General features: G+C 38.6%; 3 protein-coding genes across 4 annotated transcripts; all 3 read left to right on the forward strand.

The window, feature by feature from the left end:
- Window positions 1-969: 969 nt before the first annotated feature.
- On the forward strand, window positions 970-9,350 carry LOC108892977 (perforin-1). Its single transcript, XM_018690761.2, has 11 exons — window positions 970-1,136; window positions 1,829-1,931; window positions 2,143-2,429; window positions 2,547-2,626; window positions 3,116-3,161; window positions 3,420-3,562; window positions 3,689-3,827; window positions 3,965-4,045; window positions 4,666-5,159; window positions 6,040-6,133; window positions 7,797-9,350. The coding sequence occupies exons 3-11, from the start codon at window positions 2,160-2,162 to the stop codon at window positions 8,016-8,018; spliced, it is 1,569 nt and encodes a 522-aa protein (XP_018546277.1). The 5' UTR covers window positions 970-1,136; window positions 1,829-1,931; window positions 2,143-2,159; the 3' UTR covers window positions 8,019-9,350.
- A 145-nt stretch (window positions 9,351-9,495) lies between these two features.
- Window positions 9,496-16,542, forward strand: LOC108892978 (perforin-1). 2 transcript variants are annotated; one of them, XM_018690764.2, is made up of 11 exons: window positions 9,496-10,627; window positions 12,199-12,295; window positions 12,529-12,817; window positions 12,917-12,996; window positions 13,211-13,256; window positions 13,636-13,778; window positions 13,879-14,017; window positions 14,103-14,183; window positions 14,852-15,348; window positions 15,429-15,522; window positions 15,885-16,542. In XM_018690764.2, exons 3-11 carry the CDS (start codon window positions 12,548-12,550, stop codon window positions 16,095-16,097), a joined length of 1,563 nt encoding a protein of 520 aa, XP_018546280.1. In that variant the 5' UTR covers window positions 9,496-10,627; window positions 12,199-12,295; window positions 12,529-12,547; the 3' UTR covers window positions 16,098-16,542. The 2 variants fall into 2 exon arrangements, with proteins under 2 accessions (XP_018546280.1, XP_050924141.1); XM_051068184.1 differs by having other exon boundaries at window positions 12,546-12,817.
- Window positions 16,543-19,317: 2,775 nt separating this feature from the next.
- Window positions 19,318-21,442, forward strand: LOC108892976 (perforin-1-like). The gene is made up of 4 exons (XM_018690760.2): window positions 19,318-19,444; window positions 20,173-20,443; window positions 20,542-20,621; window positions 21,409-21,442. Exons 2-4 carry the CDS (start codon window positions 20,174-20,176, stop codon window positions 21,440-21,442), a joined length of 384 nt encoding a protein of 127 aa, XP_018546276.1. The 5' UTR covers window positions 19,318-19,444; window position 20,173.
- Window positions 21,443-22,504: the final 1,062 nt, after the last annotated feature.

Here is a 22,504-nt window from a genome sequence, read left to right on the forward strand (position 1 = left end):
AGAGTAGATATGAGAATCCTTAGGTATAATGGCTGGATGCATGGCCTCAGCTGGCATAGAGGATTTGCTGGGACGGCCTCCAACTCTTAATAGTCCATCTTGTAGCGCTGGTTCCAGCTTATATAGAGGACTATTTCTTTTCAAGTTATGGTTTCCCCTTGAGACTTTATCTGGAAATCTTTGCCTTTGACAGAAACTGCTAATTTCCTTCTCTGCCTTTTTTAGAGTTTCAACAGTTAGTGGTCCTTTATCCACCGATATTTTGTAAGCTTGCATTTGTTGCTCAGTGTCTTGTTGTTTGACCGATTCCTCTTGGCAGTGGCTATTTTCAGCAAGTAACTTTTCTCTTTTTCATATCTTTGATGAGTTTAAGCATCCAAGCCACAGCCTTTTTTAGTTTGTACCAACCAGAGTGGTGGTTGATAAGTTGGTTTACAGAGTCTGTATTTTCAGCTCCCTGAATGAGGTTTGAGGTAACTGACTTTCTCACCTCTGTATCATCTTGTGTTGTTGCCAAATACCTGCAAATCTAAACTAATGTTTACCTTGTTCACTATCTTAATTTAACTGAGTCCTTCCTCTGTATTATTACAATACACAACAAAAAGCTGGATGTATTTTTTTATTCTTCTTTTCTTAAGTCCTTAATCCTAATACTCACTATGCATCATGTTTCTCCTCTGTTTTGTTTTAACACACACACTTGTGGCCATTTTATTATTCATTCTATCCTTTCTCCGTTGATTTACTATTTCCTTTCCTTATCTCTGACCATAGAGCAAGGACTCCTGCTGGATCAGGGTTTGTTGACCAGACATAAAACAACAACATCAACATTTTGGGTATCTGGATCAGATGGAAAACTTTAAATTTTAACAGAAAAATCAACAGTCTTTTCCCATAAGTGTGTGAAAAACGAAACCTCCCCCAACCTCGCCTCACCCTCTCCCCAAATATTTTCCAACAGCAACTGAGTATAAATGCGCCTCCAAAACACACTGCGTAGCCATCAGTGAACATCTCCTGCTCCTCCTGTCACAGCAGCTGTGCACAGCTCAGGAGGTGTGTGTTTTTGAATTGTGCTGCATCTCCAGCACACCCTGCTCTCATCTCTAATCATTCGCAGGTCTACACAGGTAAAACATGTCTTTTTATATTGGAGTACCACTAATGCATGTGTTAAATATGGAAACTGTGTGTTATAATTCAGTTGAGTGTTTTCTTGGTGTAAGGGTCTCGAGGATGATCTGAGTTTGACTGAGTCTCTTTTCTTTTGAAAACTGGGTCTGCAGGTGAATTTGCATTTAACTGTGTCACTGTGAACCGATCACATCATCACTTTGTTGGTGATTAAGCACAAACGCTTGTGTCACCCAGTGTAACTGTGTCTCACTGGTGCAGTTTTACTTGTTTCTTGACAACAGTGGAGCTCTGTAGCACAATGGAATCAGACATGTTGTGCTTTGGATACACACAATACTTGTAAGTAGAATATCATCAGACTTATCCTTTAACAACTTTGCTGAGACAATGCATTTCTCCTTTCCCTTGTCTAAAACTGAGTCAATTCAGAACCGGGAACTTCAACTATCAGTTGAAGCTAAAAATCCCCAGTAGAGGGCGACGTTTACACAGCACCCACTGGTAGAACTGTCACTGTCCTCAGCGTGGACTAGTATCAGAAATACCATGGAAACTGTTCAGCTGTGCAGTAATGGAAAATGTTGCAGGTCAAGCTTGATGACAAGAACCATTAATGTTTGTTGGTTTGTGTTGTTTTTGAGATGCTTAATTTACTGACAGTTGCTGTCTTAATTGTTACCTGCAGACTTGGCAGTCACACTGCACCCTAACCTGACACACTCCTCTCATCTCCACTGAGAGTTACACAGAGCAGACGTAAAGGAGAAACCCTGCAGAGACCTGAGGAGGTAGTGAATTTAATTTTGCATAATTCCAGGCATCAAAATGAGGCAGAAATTGTCCACACCTGAACTGAACTGCTGCAAGATATCACAGCAAACTTAGTACATAATTGATAGAAAAAGATAAAGTTGCAGTTATTGTTATCTTCAGTAATAATCACATACAGCTGAAATTATACTCACTGATTTCTGTTCCTATTCTCTTTGTCTTTCTCAGCATCTTTGACTCCAGCCATGAGGCCCCTTTCAGCTCAGCCCCCTCTCTACATGAGTCTCCTCCTCTTCCTGTCACACCTCTCCCCTGTTCTCTCCTGTCAGACTGGGACCCGCAGCCAGTGTGAGTCTGCCCCATTTGTGCCAGTTCACAACCTGGTAGGGGAGGGTTTTGATGTGGTCACCCTGCAGCATAAAGGAGCCTACATGATTGACATGAAGACCTATCTGACACCAAATGGCACCTGTACTCTCTGTTCCAACCCTCTTCAAGGCAACAGGCTCCAGAAAGTAACTAAATTCTTAGATGCACAACTGCAAACTTATATATTATACAGCATCTTAAACAGCTAGTTAACATAGTTAATGTGTGCATGTTAACTGTGCTGTTCTCACCTTCATTTTCAGCTGCCAGTCTCTGCAGTGGACTGGCGTCCATTCACCCGATGCAGTGCTGGTCTCCACAGCAGTGTAGACACCACTATTAGGTACTGTATTTTACAGTATTATAATCACTGAAAAAACATTTTTGTATTTGAGATATGTCTTTCCAAGACAGGATAGTAAATACTTGTGAATATCCATAAGTCACCTTGTAATATCTCCAAAAGTACTGACTTGGACATTAATTTTCTCATCCAGTCAGTCACTAATTTAAATTTGTATTTGACAGGTCAACAATTATAGAATGGTATGAATTCATCTCCCCATTTACTGAAGATTTGTCAGAGTCACATTACAAGATCAAAACTTTTCCATCCTAACTCACTACAGACTCATGCAGTTGTTCCTTATCTTAAATTGTCTTCATTTATCGTATTAATTACAGAAGAAAATATAACAATTCAATTCCCATTTTCGGTTCAACTGTAACTCAAACATAGGAAAATAGGAATACAGAAAATTTACCGGTGTCTATGGGAAAAACTGCAAAATATCCTTTTATTGTGATTCTTTCTTGTAACTGGTGTTCACAGCTCACTGATGGACACCTATACCACCCAGGACATTCCCGACTGGAAGGTAGGAAGCATCTCACAACTACTGCCTACTGACTAAAAATGAACACATCATTATTATCATTATTATTATTGTTGTTGTTGTTGTTGTTACCCTCCTGCATTTATTGTCCATTTAATGTCCTTAATGCTAACAGAAAAAATAACGATTTGTTAAACTGAAAGCATCTCCGTGCAAATGATTTTCTAATTAAGATATAAGGCTGATTATATTTGAATATTAAGCAGCTTGTGAGCTTTTATTTTTTCTCTCTTTCATCAGGTTGGTCTAAATATAGATATGTTTGTGTCTGCCGGCCTGGATGTGGGAGGAACGCGCTCCTCTGTGTATAAATTTGCTACAGATAAGGCCAGAGAGGACCGCTACACATTCAGCACCCACAGTGTCACCTGTAGACATTACAGGTAGGGTGTGAAGACGCCTGAATCACTGCACAATGTCTGATTTTTCAGATAAGTTGAATTATATTGGTTAATGAAAATGATAAGATCAGATAAGATCATTTCCTTTTTTTGTCTCATAATGTCTAGGTACCGTGTGGCAAACGAACCTCCCCTCAGCTCTGAGTTCAGTAAGGATCTGACCAGGCTGCCACTTTCCTACAGCTCCTCCACCAGGGCTCAGTACACTGAGTTTATACGTACCTATGGCACACACTACATCCGCCAGGTTAACACACACACACACACATACATACACACATACACACACACACACACACACACACACACACACACAAACACACACACACACACACACTCTCTCTAATTTACTTATCTCACAAATAAAAACACCTTTTTCCCCAGGTTTATCTTGGGGGGAGACTCAGGCGAATCACAGCTGCACGTACCTGTTTGGCCACACTGAATGGTTTCACCTCACATAAGGTACACGTACGACATGTACTGTTATACTGCCAAACACCATAAACTATAACCATTTTTTGTTGAAATTTGTATTATCCTGTATTTAGTCCCTTAATGAACAAAGCTAGTTTAGGCTAACAACTCTGCAGTATGTACTATATTTACATTTAAAATCTAATCTCACCCTTTTTTGAGTATTGTTTGGAGTATCTGCTAACTGTACAGGACTGTTTGATTTAACTCAATGCATTGTTAGCGGCAAAATTCTGTCACAGCTCCTGTAGAATTTGAGTTTGATAAGCATAAAAATGGATGATAATTACAAGAAAAAAACACCAGCCAAGTGCCTTAGTGAGATGTTGAGCCACCATGAGCACCAGAGTAGCCTCTGTGCTCCTTGGCACAGATTTTTCAGGTCTACTGGAGAGAGGAACACCAATCTTCTAAAAGATACTCCCTCATTTGGCGCTTTGATGGTGATAATAAAGACCGCTGTCAAGCATGCCTCATATGTCTGAAGCTGTGTTGAGTGACTGGTTGAATATAATTGTTTATGGCTTTTCACTGCTCTCCACTTTGAGACACTTTGTAAATGTAGTCTACTATCATCAGACTATAAATACCACCCTCCTGTCCTCTAGGTGTCCGACTGCTTATCAGTGGGTTTCTCTGTCGGCCTTGGGAAGCTGGAATCACCCAATGATGGGTCTTGCAGCAGAGTCCTGCAGAACCGGGATGTCACCACCTCGTACGGCTCTGGACTCCACCGACACTACACAGAGGTGACAGGAGGCACTGGATGGATGGGAGAGTTTTCACTCACTCGTGATGACTCGCAGGGCTACAAAACTTGGCTGGAGACGCTCAAGAATCACCCTGATATTGTTGAGTATTCCCTCAGGCCAATGTATGAGCTGGTGCCAAATGCAGCACAGAGGGCTGGGATGAAGGCTGCCATAGAGCAGTACTTAGAGGACAACGCTGTGAAGACCTCACCCTCAGAACAAGATTGTGGGTGGCGCACTCCTAACCTGGCTCCCAACTGCTGTCCTCAACAGTCCAGGAGGGGGATCCTAGTGGTGACCATTGTCCAAGCCTGGGACCTGTATGGAGATTTCTGGGGCACAACTGATGGGTGAGTAGAGTAAGGTCAGGGATGGAGATCTGGCTCGCACTGCAAACATGATATATCAAACAGATTCAAAATGATCTGACTCATTTCATTAAAGAGTCATAGTCACTGAGTATGTAGTTAGCTCACTTCGTCTGTTGCTAGTCCAATCCATTATGAGACAATGAGCACAAACATGCAAAAGGCCTCCCACTTGTCTTACATGAGAGCAAAACCCATAGTTTTAAAGAGACACAAGTTGTTTTGTGTCATACTCATTTTGTGTCTGTGATTGTTTTGCATGTCTTTTTAGTTGTTCTGTGTGTCCTTTTGGTCATTTTCTATCTGTGTTTATAAATTTTGTTATGTCTTTGTCAGTTGATATACTTTCCAGTTACTTCATACAAAGGCTGTGGTCTAGGGACATGGAATGTGCGTGAGGACAGTGAAAAATATATTAATGTGATAATTAATTTAATGGTCACTGGATTTAAGTGTGGAGTTGTGCCAAGTTTTTAGTAATTGTAAGAACAGGGAAACAAGACCGTATGTAGTGACATGATTTAAGTTTATTTGTCTTTATACATTTTTCATTATTATTCATAGTTCCCACAATGAGTCAGTTCTGGGTGATACTTCTCCAGTGAACTTAGAAATAAATCAGTCACCCAGGATAGAGTCTGAGCTTCTCCCAGCACCTTGGACAGCACCCTGATGCACAGGCATGTTATTTACAGAAGAGTTATGATTATGATTGTTTCTGTGCCTCTCAGTCTTTTAATGGCTTTCAAGGAGGTGATGTACTGTGTGTTATGGCTGAGCTGACAACGGTGCTCTGAGTCAGTTACTAATCAATCACTAATCGTTTTATTTGTTGTTTTCCTTTGTTTTCTCCAATTCACAGCTATGCTGAGATGTGGTATGGTTCCATCCACCGCAAGACTGAGATGATCAATTCAGATTCCCCCAGGTGGAACGCTCGTTATGATCTGAGCAACGTTAGTAAATCTTCTCAAAACACTTCAGCTCAAAAGAGCTCAAAAGCAAAACTTTGACACCATCATTCAGCCTCATGGTCAGCTTAGGAAAAAATATGGCTAAAATATATAGATATATCAAGAGAGGGCATTCTAAACATCAGATGCAACTTTATAATAACCATTCACGCAATGATCTAATAATTCATTTATATTTTATATCCATTCATCCATACATTATCTATACTGCTTTTTATAACCGCTTAAGGAATGAAGTGAAGTCATTAGAATTTATTCTCTGAAGACTATGATTCTATACAAACCTTAAGAGGCAATCCATCTAGTCTGGACCAAAGTGGTGCCAGTGCTGCTAGTGTGTCTAAAAACATCCATAAGCCACAGCTCTGGATTTAACTACAGCTATCAATGTCTAGAGATGTTATGTGAAATGCTAATGTTCACAGATCACATTGTTTCAGACTCAGACAGTGTTTGTCAGATAAATAGGCTGTTTGTCTCTCCAGTTTGTTATTGTACATTTGGTGAAATTAAGAAACACAAGTAGGCTAATTAGGTTTTCATCAAGAGGTCAGCTTTGTGGCCAAAGATGAACAAATCAAAACTTTTGTTGCACCCCGCCCCATCTTAAAAATAGTTTTGAGGCATCTCCTTTTTGTTCTGTTTTATTCAAACACCGTACCAAAGTACACACCCATGTTCATTATTGTTCTTTTACTTACATGACGAGATTTCTATGTAAGTAATGAGACATGCTGCGAAGGCTCTTTTAAAATGTACATTGAGACTGGTTGAATGAAACATGAAGTTATCACGAAGGTGTACCTTTGTATTCATACACGTCTGCTCACCTGTGCATGAATAGTTTACATATGTAAGTGTCAGTCACTGTGGGCAGTGAGTTACCTGCTTAGAAATGGATTATCATTGATCATTCAGCCTCATGGTCAGCTGAGGGCTGATGTTTATGTTGTGGACTACAGTTATCATAATATCATCTGAGTGTACCTGGAGTAAAATCCTACCTTAGGACCAGTTCATTCATATTACAAAAATGTGCATGGATGTGGGACCCAGTTAATCAGACAGTCATTGAAGAAACAATAAAGGGTCCTGTACACAAATAATGACAATCCTTGTTACCCTGCCAAGGACAATCTAATCAAACTAAATTTTCATATATATATAACAACATTAACATTAACGTTATCATCAACAACAACAATAACAATATAGTTACTGATGCTGGAGAGCCTTGGTATCCTTTACATTCCATTTCCAAAACAAAAAGCACATGAGTGAAAGTGTAAGGACTGAATTAATCTGGATGTCTATGTGCCCAAACAACTGTGATTGTTAGCACACCCAGCAAACTTGCTACACTTGGTTACAATAGTAACTGTCACTTCCCAAGGGGCAAAAAAATCTATTTTTTTCTTACACTTATGCCTAAAAACGGCCTTTCTGATTGGTCCTGACCACCTGTTAATTTTGTTAATTTTCAGTAAGAAAATATTGATGATTTCCACAAGTGTGCACAAACATTTGATTAGTTAGTGCCTCTCTTCCTGTCACTCAAGATAATCGACAGACCTCAACTTAGCATTTGAAAGGAAATAGTTATTTTAATATTTTGATTGATATTTTTCTTTATTTTCTTATGAAGGTGGACACAAGCTTGAAATTGAAGGTAGAAGTCTGGGACGAGGACTGGCACCACCCTGACCTTCTGGGATCATGTGAGAGGTCCCTTCAGCAGGGTACACACACATTCACCTGCTCAGCTGACTCAGGCCGCTTTGAGGTCCGGTACACTCTGACCTGTGACCCTAATCTGACTGGAGACAAGTGTCACCTTTACAAACCATCCTTCTCTAATCATGTATAATAGTACCTGTTTTACATCCACTAAAGGGTCAGTCACTTATGTTTTTTTAATATTACCTTTAAATGAAAAAAATCATTTCGAAATTGATCATATTTTCTAAGTCTGGCTTAAATTAAGAAACATGCATTTATATTAAATGTTTTGAGTCTTTAATCAATGACATGCTTTGGTTATGGAATTTGTTTATAAAGGGGATGGCTAAGTATCAGTCTGACTTATTTGCTACCTTGTACTTTATTTATATAACAAAGAAATCTAATTTATCAGTCTTCTTTTTCAATTTGACCTCTAAAGAAATCCTAACCATCTGTAATTCATTTAGTAATTAATCTGATAGGGATTTAAAATCTCTGCAGTTCTAATACAAGTTTCCTCTATTCCTTTCTGCTCATTTTATTCTGATCAGCTGTAATTGATATTGTGTAGTCAACTTACGCCTTTGTTATTTCCAATAATGTGTCAATCTGATGTCCTAAAAGAGTTAAATCTCCATGATTTGTTTTTGGTCACATTAATGGTACTGATTCTATAAAGATAGTTGCATGATTATCACCAATAGCGAGCTAAGCACATTCTGCTGTGATGCTTTAGTAATAACATTAAATCACCTCCGCCACTGGAATGTAAATTCCTTATCGTTATCAATACTGGCCACGTATCAGCCAATCCAAAATCAATTGTATGTATCTGAAATTGCCCTAACTCTGTTTGACATTAAATTTAGAGGAAATAATAATGTGAAATAAAATCAATGGGCTGCAATGGCAGCAAATAAATACTCATGAAAGAAACTGTTCATAAAGAGTCCCTCATAACATTATTTTTACCTAATTTTAACTTTTACGATTAAAGGAGGCTCCATATACCTGATCCACCACCAAACATAGGGAGTTTTCATATCTCTGTACTGGAGTGTGATTTGCAATATTGTGTCAAAAAAAAGCCAAAAAGGTTGAAAAAAAAAAACACTTAAAAAAAAGTCTCCTGTTTGTGTCCATACTTATTTGACAGCCAGCCACCTAAATTACATAAGTGTGTTGTTTTTGATTAACAGGCAGCTGGCCACTGGGATCTTTGAGAGATGTCTCTGTATGATTTGCTCCAAGGTTCCATGTTGGGTCCTTTTGTAGCAGTGAATGGTTCTGTGGTTTATCTCTACAAATAATGAATGAATGACAGGATTTTATATTACTGTTAACTGCCTGTATCATAATGACTTTGGTGATCCTCTGACATGAGCACCAGCAGCAGCTGGCAGTTTTTTATGGCTAATTTAGCTTTCCCAAACTACATTTTTGAAGTTGCAGCAAAATAAACCCATATAACACCAAAGTATTACACTCTGTTTCTTCTCCCAAGGCAAGCTTACTGTATGTTCTCTCTTGTACTCATTAACTCAAGTACATGAACGTTTATTTTCAGTTATGTATGTTCAGTCAGTTTTTCATGTGTGCTAAAATATTCCACATTTTTTGAACATTGCAGGTTAATCATCATTTAGAGAAACCAATAGTTACCTCTCTGATCTGAAAGGATGCTAATACATGTGTAGTTGTCCAGTCAGTATGTCATAGTTGGATTAATATGCCATGATCAATCATAGCAGCAGAGAGGTCTGAGAATAAAACAGCATGACTGCCTTTATCTGAGTTCAAACAGCATTCATCTATTTTAGGATTGCAGCCTCAAACACACAGCCTTTTGTGTTCTTTCTTTTCAAGGTGTGTTTTCCTGTTAGGTAGGGGGCACAACACAAAGATATACCTGAAAAACTTCTTGATGGACAGGTTGAAAACTGAATGACACTGTGTAGGTATGTTTGACTGTGTGAGTGAGTAGGAGTGAAACAGAAATTAAAATCTCTAAATGCCTCTAGGTTCTGAGTGTATGAATAAGAATTCTTTGAGTTTGTGAGAGTGGGTGGAAAGTGACTGCTTTCCACTTCTCTGTTTAACTTGTTTAGGTAGAACAAAAACAGCAGTTTTATTAGGAAAGGAGAGCAGGTTCATCTGAGCATACTGGACAAGCTCTATTAGGACATCTACTTTTTATCTTTGTAGTTTTCCTACTCATATTATCTCACACAGGTTAATCTGTGGAGCTTTTCATGTGTTACAAATGGCAGTGATGAGTGATGATCCAAATAGAAGACAGCAGACATTTTAGGGAACACAAAGACAGTAAAACTGCCAGCATCTGAGTTCAGTTCATTTGCAGTTTTGCACGCAGATCACACCAAAACACAGTCTTCTCTTTCTGTTTTTTCAAGGTGCATGCATTTTTAAAAGTAACAATTTGTTTTTGTTTTTTTAGCACTTTTTTGACACAGTCTTCAAACATGTTTTCTACTGTGTTGTTTTTACATTGCCAGTAATTCAGTCCAAGGTCATTTCCTCAAATCTATAGTAATAGTAGTCATAATAAGCAATTGCAGGTTGATTATTTACCACCTTTATCTCCTTTGATGCTACTCCTTGTTCAATTTCCTTATAAAAGCTGCATCCTCAGCTCGTCTCCGATCAAAGAACCAGGGCTCTTACTCCTGTCGTTTCTGATTTGGACAACTGGAGGTGGAACATCAGCATCAACTTTTTGGGCATTTGGAACAGGTAGAAAACATTTAAATGTTTTACAGGGAGATGTCATCAGTGGTATCAAATAGGTCAGACTGAAGACTTAGACTAAGATGAACTATACAGTAGACAGAAAGCATGTCTTAGGCACTGATGCTGGCAACTTTATCAATAAAAAATGACAAATGAAACTCATAGATTAAACTTCAGATTTTTCTGAGTTTGTAGTTCTGTATATTATGTTGGGATTATGTGAATTCCCTGCAGTCAGAGGTTTAGCGGATTATTTGGTCCTTTTTTCTTTAACAGTGTTGTTGGACTCTTCAGTCTGACCTGGTCATGTTCCCAACAGCAGGAGATGCAGTTCAGGGTTTTTAAGCTTTCAGGTCATAAATGTTAAATTGTATGAACACAAAGCAAGTCAATGCTTAAAGTAGCAAAATATATATATGTTAATAAAACAAGGTCATTCCTGATATGACATTTTAGGAAACTGGCACTGTGGTTCAGGATATTACGACACTAGTTTACAATAATCTTCTGTTGTGTGGTTTTAAAAGGAAATATCATAATTTAAAGTTCTCAGTGATATATGGTTAATAATATTCAAATTGTCATAATGTCACCACAACATCTAGGTACATTTGTGGCAGTTATCTTCACTGTGGTGGTATGTTATCAATATATCAAAATACTGTGTAATTTAGCCATTACTAGTATGTAAACAATTCAAACTCATAACATGATATAACAGCAATAACAACAATATGGGCAGTATGCAGGTAGTTTGTAAAGTGTGGCATACCAGGAACAGGCGTATCACTTGCACTAGCAATAAAACTGCAACACAACAAGGAAGCTTGTTCCACTGGTAATAAATCATTGCTTTCAAGCAAATAGTTTATCCCGGCAATATTTATAGTATGCAAGAGAAACCGCTCATAAAATGTACTATCACAAGGCACGATAACAAAAAGGTGTAGAATATTAACATGCAGTTGTTGCAGATAACTACTTCCTCAACCAGATAATATTATCAAAGTGAAATTAGGCGCATGCAGCACAACAATGCAGTCTTAAAAGGCGAGGCTGACATTACAATCAAGAGTCAGTACTTTCTCTCTCCCCTAAACTATAAGATCAGGCTTTGACAACATGGGAAATTCTTGTTTGCATCAAGTAATTGTTGTTTTGTCCTTTGCATGGGTTTGTTAATATCACCAGCCTTGTCCTTTCACAACTTTGCTGAGCTGATGCATTTCTCCGTCTCCTGTTCTTTTCTTGAACTGAGCAGACATCATCAATTACTAGTTACAGCTGCAGTCCCCACCAGAGGGCGACTTTTACACAGCATCCATTAGTTCAACTGTCTTCACCGTGGACTAATATCATGAATACCACCAACACCATCTGCTCAGCATAAAATATTTACAGATGTGAGAAATGTTTCCATTAGAACTTGACTTAAGTTCTAATGGACTAAGACTTAAGTGAGGGCATTATTTCAGAGAAAAAAGTTTAAACATGTATGATTTCTATGAATCTGTAAATTGTGTTTTTTATGTTTTTGTTGTTGTTTCTTTGTTTGTTTTGTGTTGTTGTTGCAGACTTGACATTCAACATCCACACTGCACCCCGGGCTGACATACTCTCCTGTTCTCCATAAGATACACACAGAAACACATGAGAGACCCCACTGAAGAGGTAATCAGACATTTTGGGAACATGTGTATGTTTTGGATAGTCCTCATAATTTTAAAGGGCTATTTGAGAGTTAAGACTTGGAGTTAGGGTCAGGACCAGGCATTGTGATGGTTAAGAGCAGGGTAAGGGGCTAGGGACTGCATTATGTGAGTGCATGTCCTCACAAAGATCATCTCCAGCTGAACTGATGATCACTTATGTCCACTCTCTACTCTCTGTATGAAATGTTTCAGCATCTGCTTGACTCCAGCCATGCAGCCCCTTCCAGCTCCATCCCCTCTCTACTCGATTCTCCTCCTCTTCTTGTCACATCACTCCTCTGTTCTCTCCTGCCGGTTTGGGAACTATAGCCAGTGTGAGTCCGCTCCCTTTGTACCAGGCCACAACCTGGTAGGGGAGGGTTTTGATGTGGTCACCCTGCGGCGAAAAGGAGCCTACATGGTCGACATGAAGACCTACCTCACCCCAAGTGGCACCTGTACTCTCTGTTCCAACCCTCTTCAGGACGACCAGCTCCAGAAAGTAATAATAAATAAACAAGTAAACAATAATCCTGCAGCATCTGAAACAGCTTCATGTGTATGTGTATGTTAACTGTGTCATTCTCATCTTTATTTTCAGCTGCCAGTCTCTGCAGTGGACTGGCGAGCATTCACCCGCTGCAATGCTGATATCTACAGCAGTGTACACACCTCCGTTAGGTATTGTATCACACAGAATTATAATCAATCCCCTGTGATATCACACAGCTCAGTAAATACTTCTGAATAGAAGTTTTGACTAACGTAATGTAACCACTTTATTCATCTTGTAAAGTACAGCTAATACCTGACCATCTCATCCCAAAATGGCAGAAAACGTCTCTTCAAATCAAAGAGCTTTATGATGATTCTTCCCTGTTCATTGTGTCCCCAGCTCACTGGTTAACACCTACACCTCTCAGGACAGTAACGACTGGAAGGTAGGAAGCATAGAAACTTTGCTTGTTGATTAGTTCTAAACAAAATTCACCAAAACAAGCAAAACACAAGGTGACTGCTGCTTTTTTTTCTGAATTTGTTTTGGAGAAATTAACATATTGCTGCAAATAAATATCTTAGACTGGAAGTTCTGATTAAAGGGGCTGATATTGGATTAGGCCTTGCTGCCTAAATGAGATACATGAGTTTCAAGGCTTATTAATGTGCTTTTAAATCTGTTGTCCTTGATGTACATCCTTAATGCTAACAGAACGAGCATGAGTATATTCAGTTGAAATAATCTGATTTGAATCCATTATCGTGGTGATTATAGTTTAATATCAAGCAGCTTGTGAGCTTTTATTTTTTCTCTTTCATCAGGTTGGTCTAAATGTGGAAAAGTTTGTGTCTGCTGGCCTGGAGGTGGGAGGAACACGCTCCAGTGCTTATAACTTCGCTACAGCCAGGACCAGAGAGGACCGCTACACCTTCAGCACCCACAGAGTCACCTGTAGCCATTATGGGTAGGGTGTGAAGACGCCTGAATCACTGCACAATGTCTGATTTTTCAGTTTGTTGAGATCATTTCAGAAAAGATCTCCTTTTCTGTCCTGTCATGTCTAGGTACCGTGTGTCAACCAGACCTCCCCTCAGCTCTGAGTTCAGTAAGGATTTGACCAGGCTGCCAAGTTTCTACAACTCCTCCACCAGAGCTCAGTACAATGAGCTTATACACACCTATGGCACACACTACATCCGCCAGGTTAAAACACACACAGACGCTATTTTAATTTCCTTATTGTAAATTATTTCCTTATTCGTCCCGACAACATTGTACTTCGTTTCAGGTTTATCTTGGGGGGAGACTCAGGCGAGTCACAGCTGCACGTACCTGTTTGTCCACGCTGAATGGACTCTCCTCAAGTGAGGTACATGTGGCACACAACAGTTATATCTGCACACACTCTATTTTCACACAAACACGTGCTGTTACACTGCCTTGGAAGACTAAGAGGACATTTTTCAGTTGTGCATGAATGAACAAATGTAAATCATTGGTATGTTGTTACATGTCAGACACCATAAAGTAATATATACTTTCTATCATATTTTTTTTTAGAATAAACCCATTTAGATGTATCACATCTTTTTCAAAGGGGTCCCAAAACAAACAGAAAAAAACAGAACACAAGGAACAACACAAAAAAATGCAAAGAAAAATAAAACAATATACTCTTTAACAAACAGGTAATAGTTGCAACCAAACTAAAATGAAAAAGGCTCACATAAAAAATAATAAATAGCATTACTGACTGACTGTTTTAAGAGACATTTATAAATAAAATGAAGGCAGAGAATGAATATGCACAGGTAATGTCCTTTCATTTGGTGCAGGGATGTACTCACTGCAAAGACAGTAGTGTATGATTCACATCACTTTGCTTGATGTGCAGGTTTTCACACCCTCAGGGTATGAATGTGTGTGTGAGTGGTTAAATATCAGGCTTTGCAAAGTGCCATTCACTGCTCTCAACATAAAGGTGCTATTTAATCTACTAACAATAACTAACAATCTTATTTTCCCTGTGTCCTTTAGGTCCACTCATGCTTATCACTGGGTGTTTCTGTGGGCCTGGGGAAGTTGAAATTATCAGGTAACCGACAATCTTGCAACAAAGTCCTAGAGAATCGGGACGTCACTACTGGGTACAGTACTGGTCTCCACCAACACTACACAGAGGTGGCGGGGGGCACGGGTTGGTTGGGAGAGTTTTCACTCACCCATAATGACTCTCTGGGCTACGGACAATGGCTGCAAACCCTCAAGGAACACCCTGATATTATTTCTTATTCTCTTCGGCCAATGTATGAGCTGGTGCCAAATGAGACACAGAAGGCAGGGATGAAAGCTGCCATAGAGCAGTACTTGGAAGACAACGCTGTGAGGACCTCACCCAGGGAACCATCTTGTGGGTGGCACATTCCTAACCTGGCTTCCAACTGCTGTCCTAAACAGACGTGGAGGGGGACACTGGTGGTGACTATCATCCGAGCCTGGAATCTGAAAGGAGATCTTGTGGGGAAGACTGAGAGGTGAGTAGAGTGAAGTCAAGGATGGAGATGAAAGTAAGGCGATATTATGTCATTAATTTCTTTTCCTTTCCTATTCACAGCTATGCTAAGATGTGGTTCGGTTCCATCTACCGCAGGACGCATATGATCCAGTCAAACTACCCCTGGTGGAACGCTCGTTATAATCTGGGCAAGGTACATCTTCTCATCACACATCAGCTCAAAAGAATAAACTTAACAGCCAGTTCACTTAAATTATGCAAAAAAAGTTCATGGGTGTGGGTTATAATTTTCATATTTGGTTCTTCCCTGCTCATGTTAATACCCTTTACACTAGCTGATAAAATTCAGCTAACATCGGCCAACAAAATGCATGGTTGCTGGCTAGAAATGAGAAGCCTGGAGTGGACCAATGTTTCTTCAACACAGTTTACAAGTCGTATCAGCCACACACAGCCTCCTGTTCTTGTTACTCGAGATGACTGACAAACCTCAACTTACCATGTGAACGGTAGTAGTTTGCTTAATGTTGTCTTTATTAATTTTTCTCTATAAAGGTGGACACTCACCCAGGTTTGAAGGTTGAGGTCTGGGACCAGGACTTGCGCTGGGACGACCGTCTGGGATCATGCATTAGGTACCCGACCCAGGGGACACACAGATTCACCTGTTCAGCCTATAGAGGCGGCTTTGAGGTCCAGTACACTCTGACCTGTGACTCTCATCTGACTGGAGAGAGGTGTCATCGCTACAAACCATCTTCACAGTGACGTGTTTTGGGGTCCCACCATTTAGAGACACTGCTCACTTTTCTTTAATCAGGTGAGGTATCAGATCTGAAGAAGTGCCATGAACCACATAGGTACAGTAAAGAGTCAAATGACTAAGGAGCTGATAGGTTTTTCATTTATCAAAGGTTCAATCAGTTACTTTTTGACCATATAACTTTTAAGCAAATTCACATACCCACTTGCTTTAACATGAAAAAATGTTTAGTTTTAAACAGATTATTAAAATATATATCAATCAGCTGCTGTGTACTCCTAATAATTAGTGGAAGTAGTACTTAAAGTTCCCTATCCTATTTTAAATTTGGTGGTAGGGAACTTTACATTTGAACTGTAGATTGTGTAGCTGGTTAACTTTCAAAAAACTGTCAAATCATTGTTTTGTGTGACCATCTCATGGGAATAAAGACTGCCAACACATGCTTTATTTCCTTGTAATTACTGGAAGTGCTTTTTCCAAAGCTTTATACAATGATCAGCCACAACATTAAAACCATCTGCCTAATATTGTGTAGGTCCTCCTCATGCTGCCAAAATAGTTCTGTCCCATAGTGGCATGGACACAGGGCCTCTTGGGGTGTCCAATGGTGTCTAGCACCCTCAGAGGTCCCATGTGTGAGCCCAGACAGAATAGAGCTGATACAGCAGATATTACATTTGCTGTAGTGTGCCCTGGATTTACACCAACCTGTTTGTCTGCTTTGTGTGTTCCATGGAATCGAAACATGTATGATGCCCATGTGTTGAAACTTGTCAGCATAGAGAAGCTTTTGGTAGCTGGCATATATGTGTGTAAGATATATAATTAATGCTATTGTTTTGCTCAGCATCTTAAATAGGCTAGTGTGGCAGCAGGTGCAGGTTGAGGGGTTCAAATTCATGAGTTGTGACTTAATCCTTTTCACAATGAGGTGCTATTAAAACTTGACTTTGTGTGTGTGTGCGTGCGTGCATGTGTGCGTGTGTGTGTGTGTGTGTGTGTGTTAAGAAAAAACAGTGAGAATTGAATGTGAAAGTACACAGAGCTGAATTTTCAGTGAGGAGCAATTAAGTTTATAATAAAGCAGTTCCAAACACATAATTTCAGTTCAGCTACGTCATTTTGATTCAGTTTTTCATTCATTCAAGTTGATTCACATTCACATATATATATATATATATATATATATATATATATATATATATATATATATATATATATATATATATATATATATATATATAATATGATTCAAATTCGGTTTTAGTGGCACATATTTCTGGGCACCACCATCTTCACAAGTGGATTTAGGTTTTCTTTTCTTTAAGTATCAGATTTGTTGGTATGATATACACTAGTGCTGTAAAGCAAGACTCAAACACCATAAGTTTTCTGTTTACAGTTGTAATTGATTGCTTGTTTTTTTATCATAATTATAAATTATAACTTAGAGATATATTCTAATAAGTAAAAGAACAATCTGTTTTTTTTCTTAACTGATTATGATGTTTCACTGTGTATCAATTGACAGTATCACCATTTAGTTTTAATCTATTGATTAATAAAAAGACCTGTCAGTCAATTTGGCAGTGATGGTAGAGTCCAAAAAGTGAAAGTCAAATCCTGAGCCAACTGTGAAAACAGGCTGCATAGTTCAAGAACATATGATTTGGGCGCGGCGTGGGAATGAAAGAGGCATAGTTCTCACTCATTGTATGATCAACTCATAACTCAGGTTTACATAAAGTGTATGTGAAACAAAAGGAGAAGATCAACAAGGTGTCAGACCTGTTTGAATGGGGGAAAAATGAAAGTAAAAGCGTCGGCCTCTGTCAAAACGAACATTGTTTCTGGAACATGTTAAGTAAAAAGTCTGATCTCCTGGCAGTAATACAGGAAAAAATTGCCAAAATCATTTGAATTTATTCTCTAAGGACCATGAATTTCTTTACAAAATTTCACAGGCAATTCACCTAGTCTGGTCCAAATTGATGCCAGTGCTTCTAATGTTTCTAGAAACATTTAGCACTTTGAAAATCTGGCACTAACTAAAGCAGTCAGTGTCTTGAAATGTCAAATGTAAATTTTCTCACACTTCTTTTTCTCATGTAATTGTTTTCATGAAGTTTTTTTTTTTTTTCTTGTTAAGACTGATAAGATTTAAATACAAAAAAAAAAAACTTTGTGTAAACCCCAGGGATTTACATACATGTAATTCTATAGCCACATGAACAAGCAAGGGCTGTGGGTGTGCTGCATGTTCTGTGTTGGTCAGCACAGTATTTACCACTCTGAAATTCCTGGGGGTGCTACAGAGTTTAGAAAATTCAGAAACACAAGATTTGTTCTCATTTGTTCAAGCAGGGGTCAACAGTGATTGTCTGCACCCATCACAGTCTGCTGGGGTCAAAGTTCAACACATCTGAACTTTCTTTGCACCCCCTCTCAGCTCAGCTGGTCATGGACATGCACACAGAGTCATCACAATTCACCATATACACAACCATGATGATGTGAATGCACCCTATGACTGTATTTGAAGTATTACGTGTAGTATTTGAAATAGTTTTGTGGCGTTTACTTTGTGTTTCGTTTCATTCAAACACCCACCACACCCACACTGACCTCAACAAACACACATCATTGTTCTTTTTTTCAGGATGTCATTTCTTGTAAGTCATGAGACTCTGCAAAGGAACCCCTGGAATGTACATTTACTGGTTGAATAACATCTGAAGTTGTCAGCCACTCAGCATATCAGTGTAACATGTGTGCACACATGTCACGGTAGCCAAGTGGTTAGGGCACATATCACATGGGTGTAAAAGTGCAGTGAGTCTGACTCCTGCCTGGCTGGGCCATTTACTGCTTGTCATATCCCCTACTCTCTCTCCCCACATTTCCTGTCACCCCCCCCCCCCCCCCCCCAAAAAAAATAAAGTATATATATATATATATATATAACTTAAGATTTAAAGTCCAAACGCAAGTGTAATGCATGTCAGAAATTGAATTTACAAGCTATAATTTTTAACCATTTTTAACAGTTTAAAGCACTTTAAAAATTGCAATGCAATTTAAAAAATGTTGCCACTCAAGCTTGTCAATACCAAATCAAAGGACAATGAGAAGGTATTATTTTTGCAGCCCACTTCCTTGTTGAGATTTTTTGTATCCATGTCAGTAATTCAAGAGCTACCTCCTACCTCCTAAGCTCAGTATAAAAGCTGTTACCTGCAGACTTGACAATGTCACCACATCATTAGCTGGCACACTCTCCTCAGCTCCAGCTCACTTGGCAATTTCACTCTGCAGAAGAATCTGAGAAACTCTACTGAGGCCTGAACAGGTAATATTGATTTCAATAAATTATGCATATTAATTCATATTTAATGTTTTCATTGAAATTACAAAAGGATGTTTAGTTTGAATGGAAATCTGTTTTATTTGTTATTTTTGAAATATCTGAGACTTCTGACGCAGTTTATTCATTTTTTCATTAATAAATAATTTGTTTTTTAAACTGTGAACTGACCATGTGAAGAAACAGAACTTTTTTTTTTTTTAATTGTCAAAATATATATAATAAATTGTAGAGGGATACACAAATACAGACTGGTGCAGACATCCAGAGCATCACAGAGGGAAACGTAAACTGAAACAGCACAAAAAGTGAGCTCAGTAACTGTAGTCCTAATTGTCAGAAAATTAATTGCAGATATTTTGATAATTTTTTAATCATTTAAGTCATTTTTCAAACAAAAACATCAGATAATTTGTGATTTTAATCTCTCCAGTCAGAATTTTCCACTTTTCGCTGGTTTGGATTAATTGAAAAAGTAATTGACAGCCTAACTGATAATCAAAATAATTGTTAGTTGCACCCTTAAATATTATAACTATCACCTTTTTTATAAACAGTCTCCTTAATCACATATCATCATATCACAAAAACAAAATATATAACAAATAATTATGTAATGTAATGTAACTATCTATGTAATGATTACATTACAGTTAAAATGAAACTCACTCATTTCATTTTTCTTCTCTCTCTGTCTTTGTCTTTGACTCCAGGATGCCTTCCTCTTCAGCTCAGCCCCCCCTCTACCTGAGTCTCCTCCTCTTGCTGTCACACCTCTCCCCTGTTCTCTCCTGTCAGACTGGGAACCTCAGCCAATGTGATTCTGCACCTTTTGTACCAGGCTACAACCTGGTAGGGGAGGGTTTTGATGTGGTCACCCTGCAACGAAAAGGAGCCTATGTGGTTGATGTGAAGACCTACCTGACTCCAAATGGCACCTGCACTCTCAAGCCAAACCCTCTTCACGGCAACAGGCTGGAGAAAGTGAGGAAATCAGGCAAAATTTACACAGACAGCAGCAAATCTGGCACACACACATTGTTAACATGTTAACCATGGTGCTCTCATCTTTATTTTTTCAGCTGCCAGTCTCTGCAATAGACTGGCGTGCATTCACCCGCTGCAACTATCACCTCTACAGCAGCCAACGCGCCTCCATGAGGTATTCTGTGATACTGAATCCTAAATACTCATAGTGTTGTACATCTTTTCATATTTTAGTTTCTTTATATATTCCAGTACCTAACCTATTAACATGCACCTTTTGCTTAAAGAAAAAGAACTGATCTTTGAAATAATGATCAATCAAAACATTTATTTTTATAGCTTTAGTTACTAGTTACATTCCAGATTCAGATTATTATTTTGAAAAATAATTAATATTAAGACACAAATGCAATGATGTATCCAAGGCTGGATTACTACATTACCTCATCTGTCTCCACTGGTTTTGGCAATCTGATTATTTACAAATATTATTTGCACAACTACACAATTTTTTTGTTTGACTCTTTGTTGTATCAAGACTTTTAACATTTTACTTTATATTGTCCTTGAGGATATCCCTAAATAAAGTTGTGTTTGATCAAATCACCACCAACTAAGACAAATTAAGTATTGTTTCAGTGCATAATGTGAGGTTGCTCAGGACTTTAATTGGGCCTTGGAGGTGGCAGGGTCCATATTCAGAGGGCAGTATGTAGGGGAACAGTGGAGAGCCACAGCTAATTTTTATCTATACTCTAGGCTCTGATTTTAAATCACAAGTCCAAAAGTTTTCTGTATAATTCCGACTGCACTGCCTGGAAAATAGGCGTCATTCCCCTTTCGTGAGCATTTATAATTGATTGATGTGAACTGCAACAAAGTTTTCAGTTGGAATAAAAAGCTAAATATTACCAGGAAATTAAACAAATTTCATGGTATTTAATGTGATTATTATTCCACAGCTTACTGCTTCATGCTTATACCTACGAGGAATGACTGGATGGTATGTACGCTTACTATATTATTGAAAGAAATGTGTATATCTCACACAGTATATGCACACACAGTGAATGGACGAATACTGCCCATATTTAATGTAAAAACAAGTACAATGAATGTGGAATCATTACATTTTATTTTTTTATTGTTAATTCAGTAGTAATGACTCTTTACAATGAAAGTATTTGCAAAATAAAGGATTTTATAAATAAGATATTATGGTGATTATGGTTGAATATTCAGCAGCTTGTGAGCTTTTTTTTTTATCTCTTCTTAATCAGGTTGGCCTAAATTGCTGTGAATAAATATCTTAGACTGGAAGTTCTGATTAAAGGGCTGATATTGGATTAGGCCTTGCTGCCTAAATGAGATACATGAGTTTCAAGGCTTATTAATGTGCTTTTAAATCTATTGTCCTTAATGTACATCCTTTATGCTAACAGAACGAGCATGAGTATATTCAGTTGAAATAATCTGATTTGAATCCATTATCGTGGTGATTATGGTTTAATATCAAGCAGCTTGTGAGCTTTTATTTTTTCTCTTTCATCAGGTTGGCCTAAATGTGGGAAAGTTTGTGTCTGCTGGCCTGGAGGTGGGAGGAACACGCTCCAGAGTGTATAACTTTGCTACAGCCAAGACCAGACAGGACCGTTACACCTTCCACATCCACAGGGCCACGTGTAGACATTACAGGTAAGGTGTGAAGACGCCTGAATCACCACAGACTGTCAATACAGTAATTACACACCCAATATAATGTACACTAATGTAATTTATAATGTTGTCTTTTTCCATTTAGTTACCGTGTGTCAAACACACCACCCCTCAGTTCTGAGTTCAGTAAGGATTTGGCAAAACTTCCCAGTCACTACAGCCCCTCAACCAAGGCCCAGTACAGGCGGATCATAGGGACCTACGGCAACATTACATCCGCCAGGTTAAACAAACACACAGACACAGATCCTTTATTCTCACACTTCACAGAAGTACATGACATCGGAATTCTTTATCATAACAATACTTTACTGTGTGTAACTTCAGGTTGATCTCGGGGGG

This window comes from Lates calcarifer, unplaced genomic scaffold (genome assembly GCF_001640805.2).
Source record: "Lates calcarifer isolate ASB-BC8 unplaced genomic scaffold, TLL_Latcal_v3 _unitig_262_quiver_961, whole genome shotgun sequence".
In the NCBI taxonomy this organism is placed as follows: Eukaryota; Metazoa; Chordata; class Actinopteri; family Centropomidae; genus Lates; species Lates calcarifer.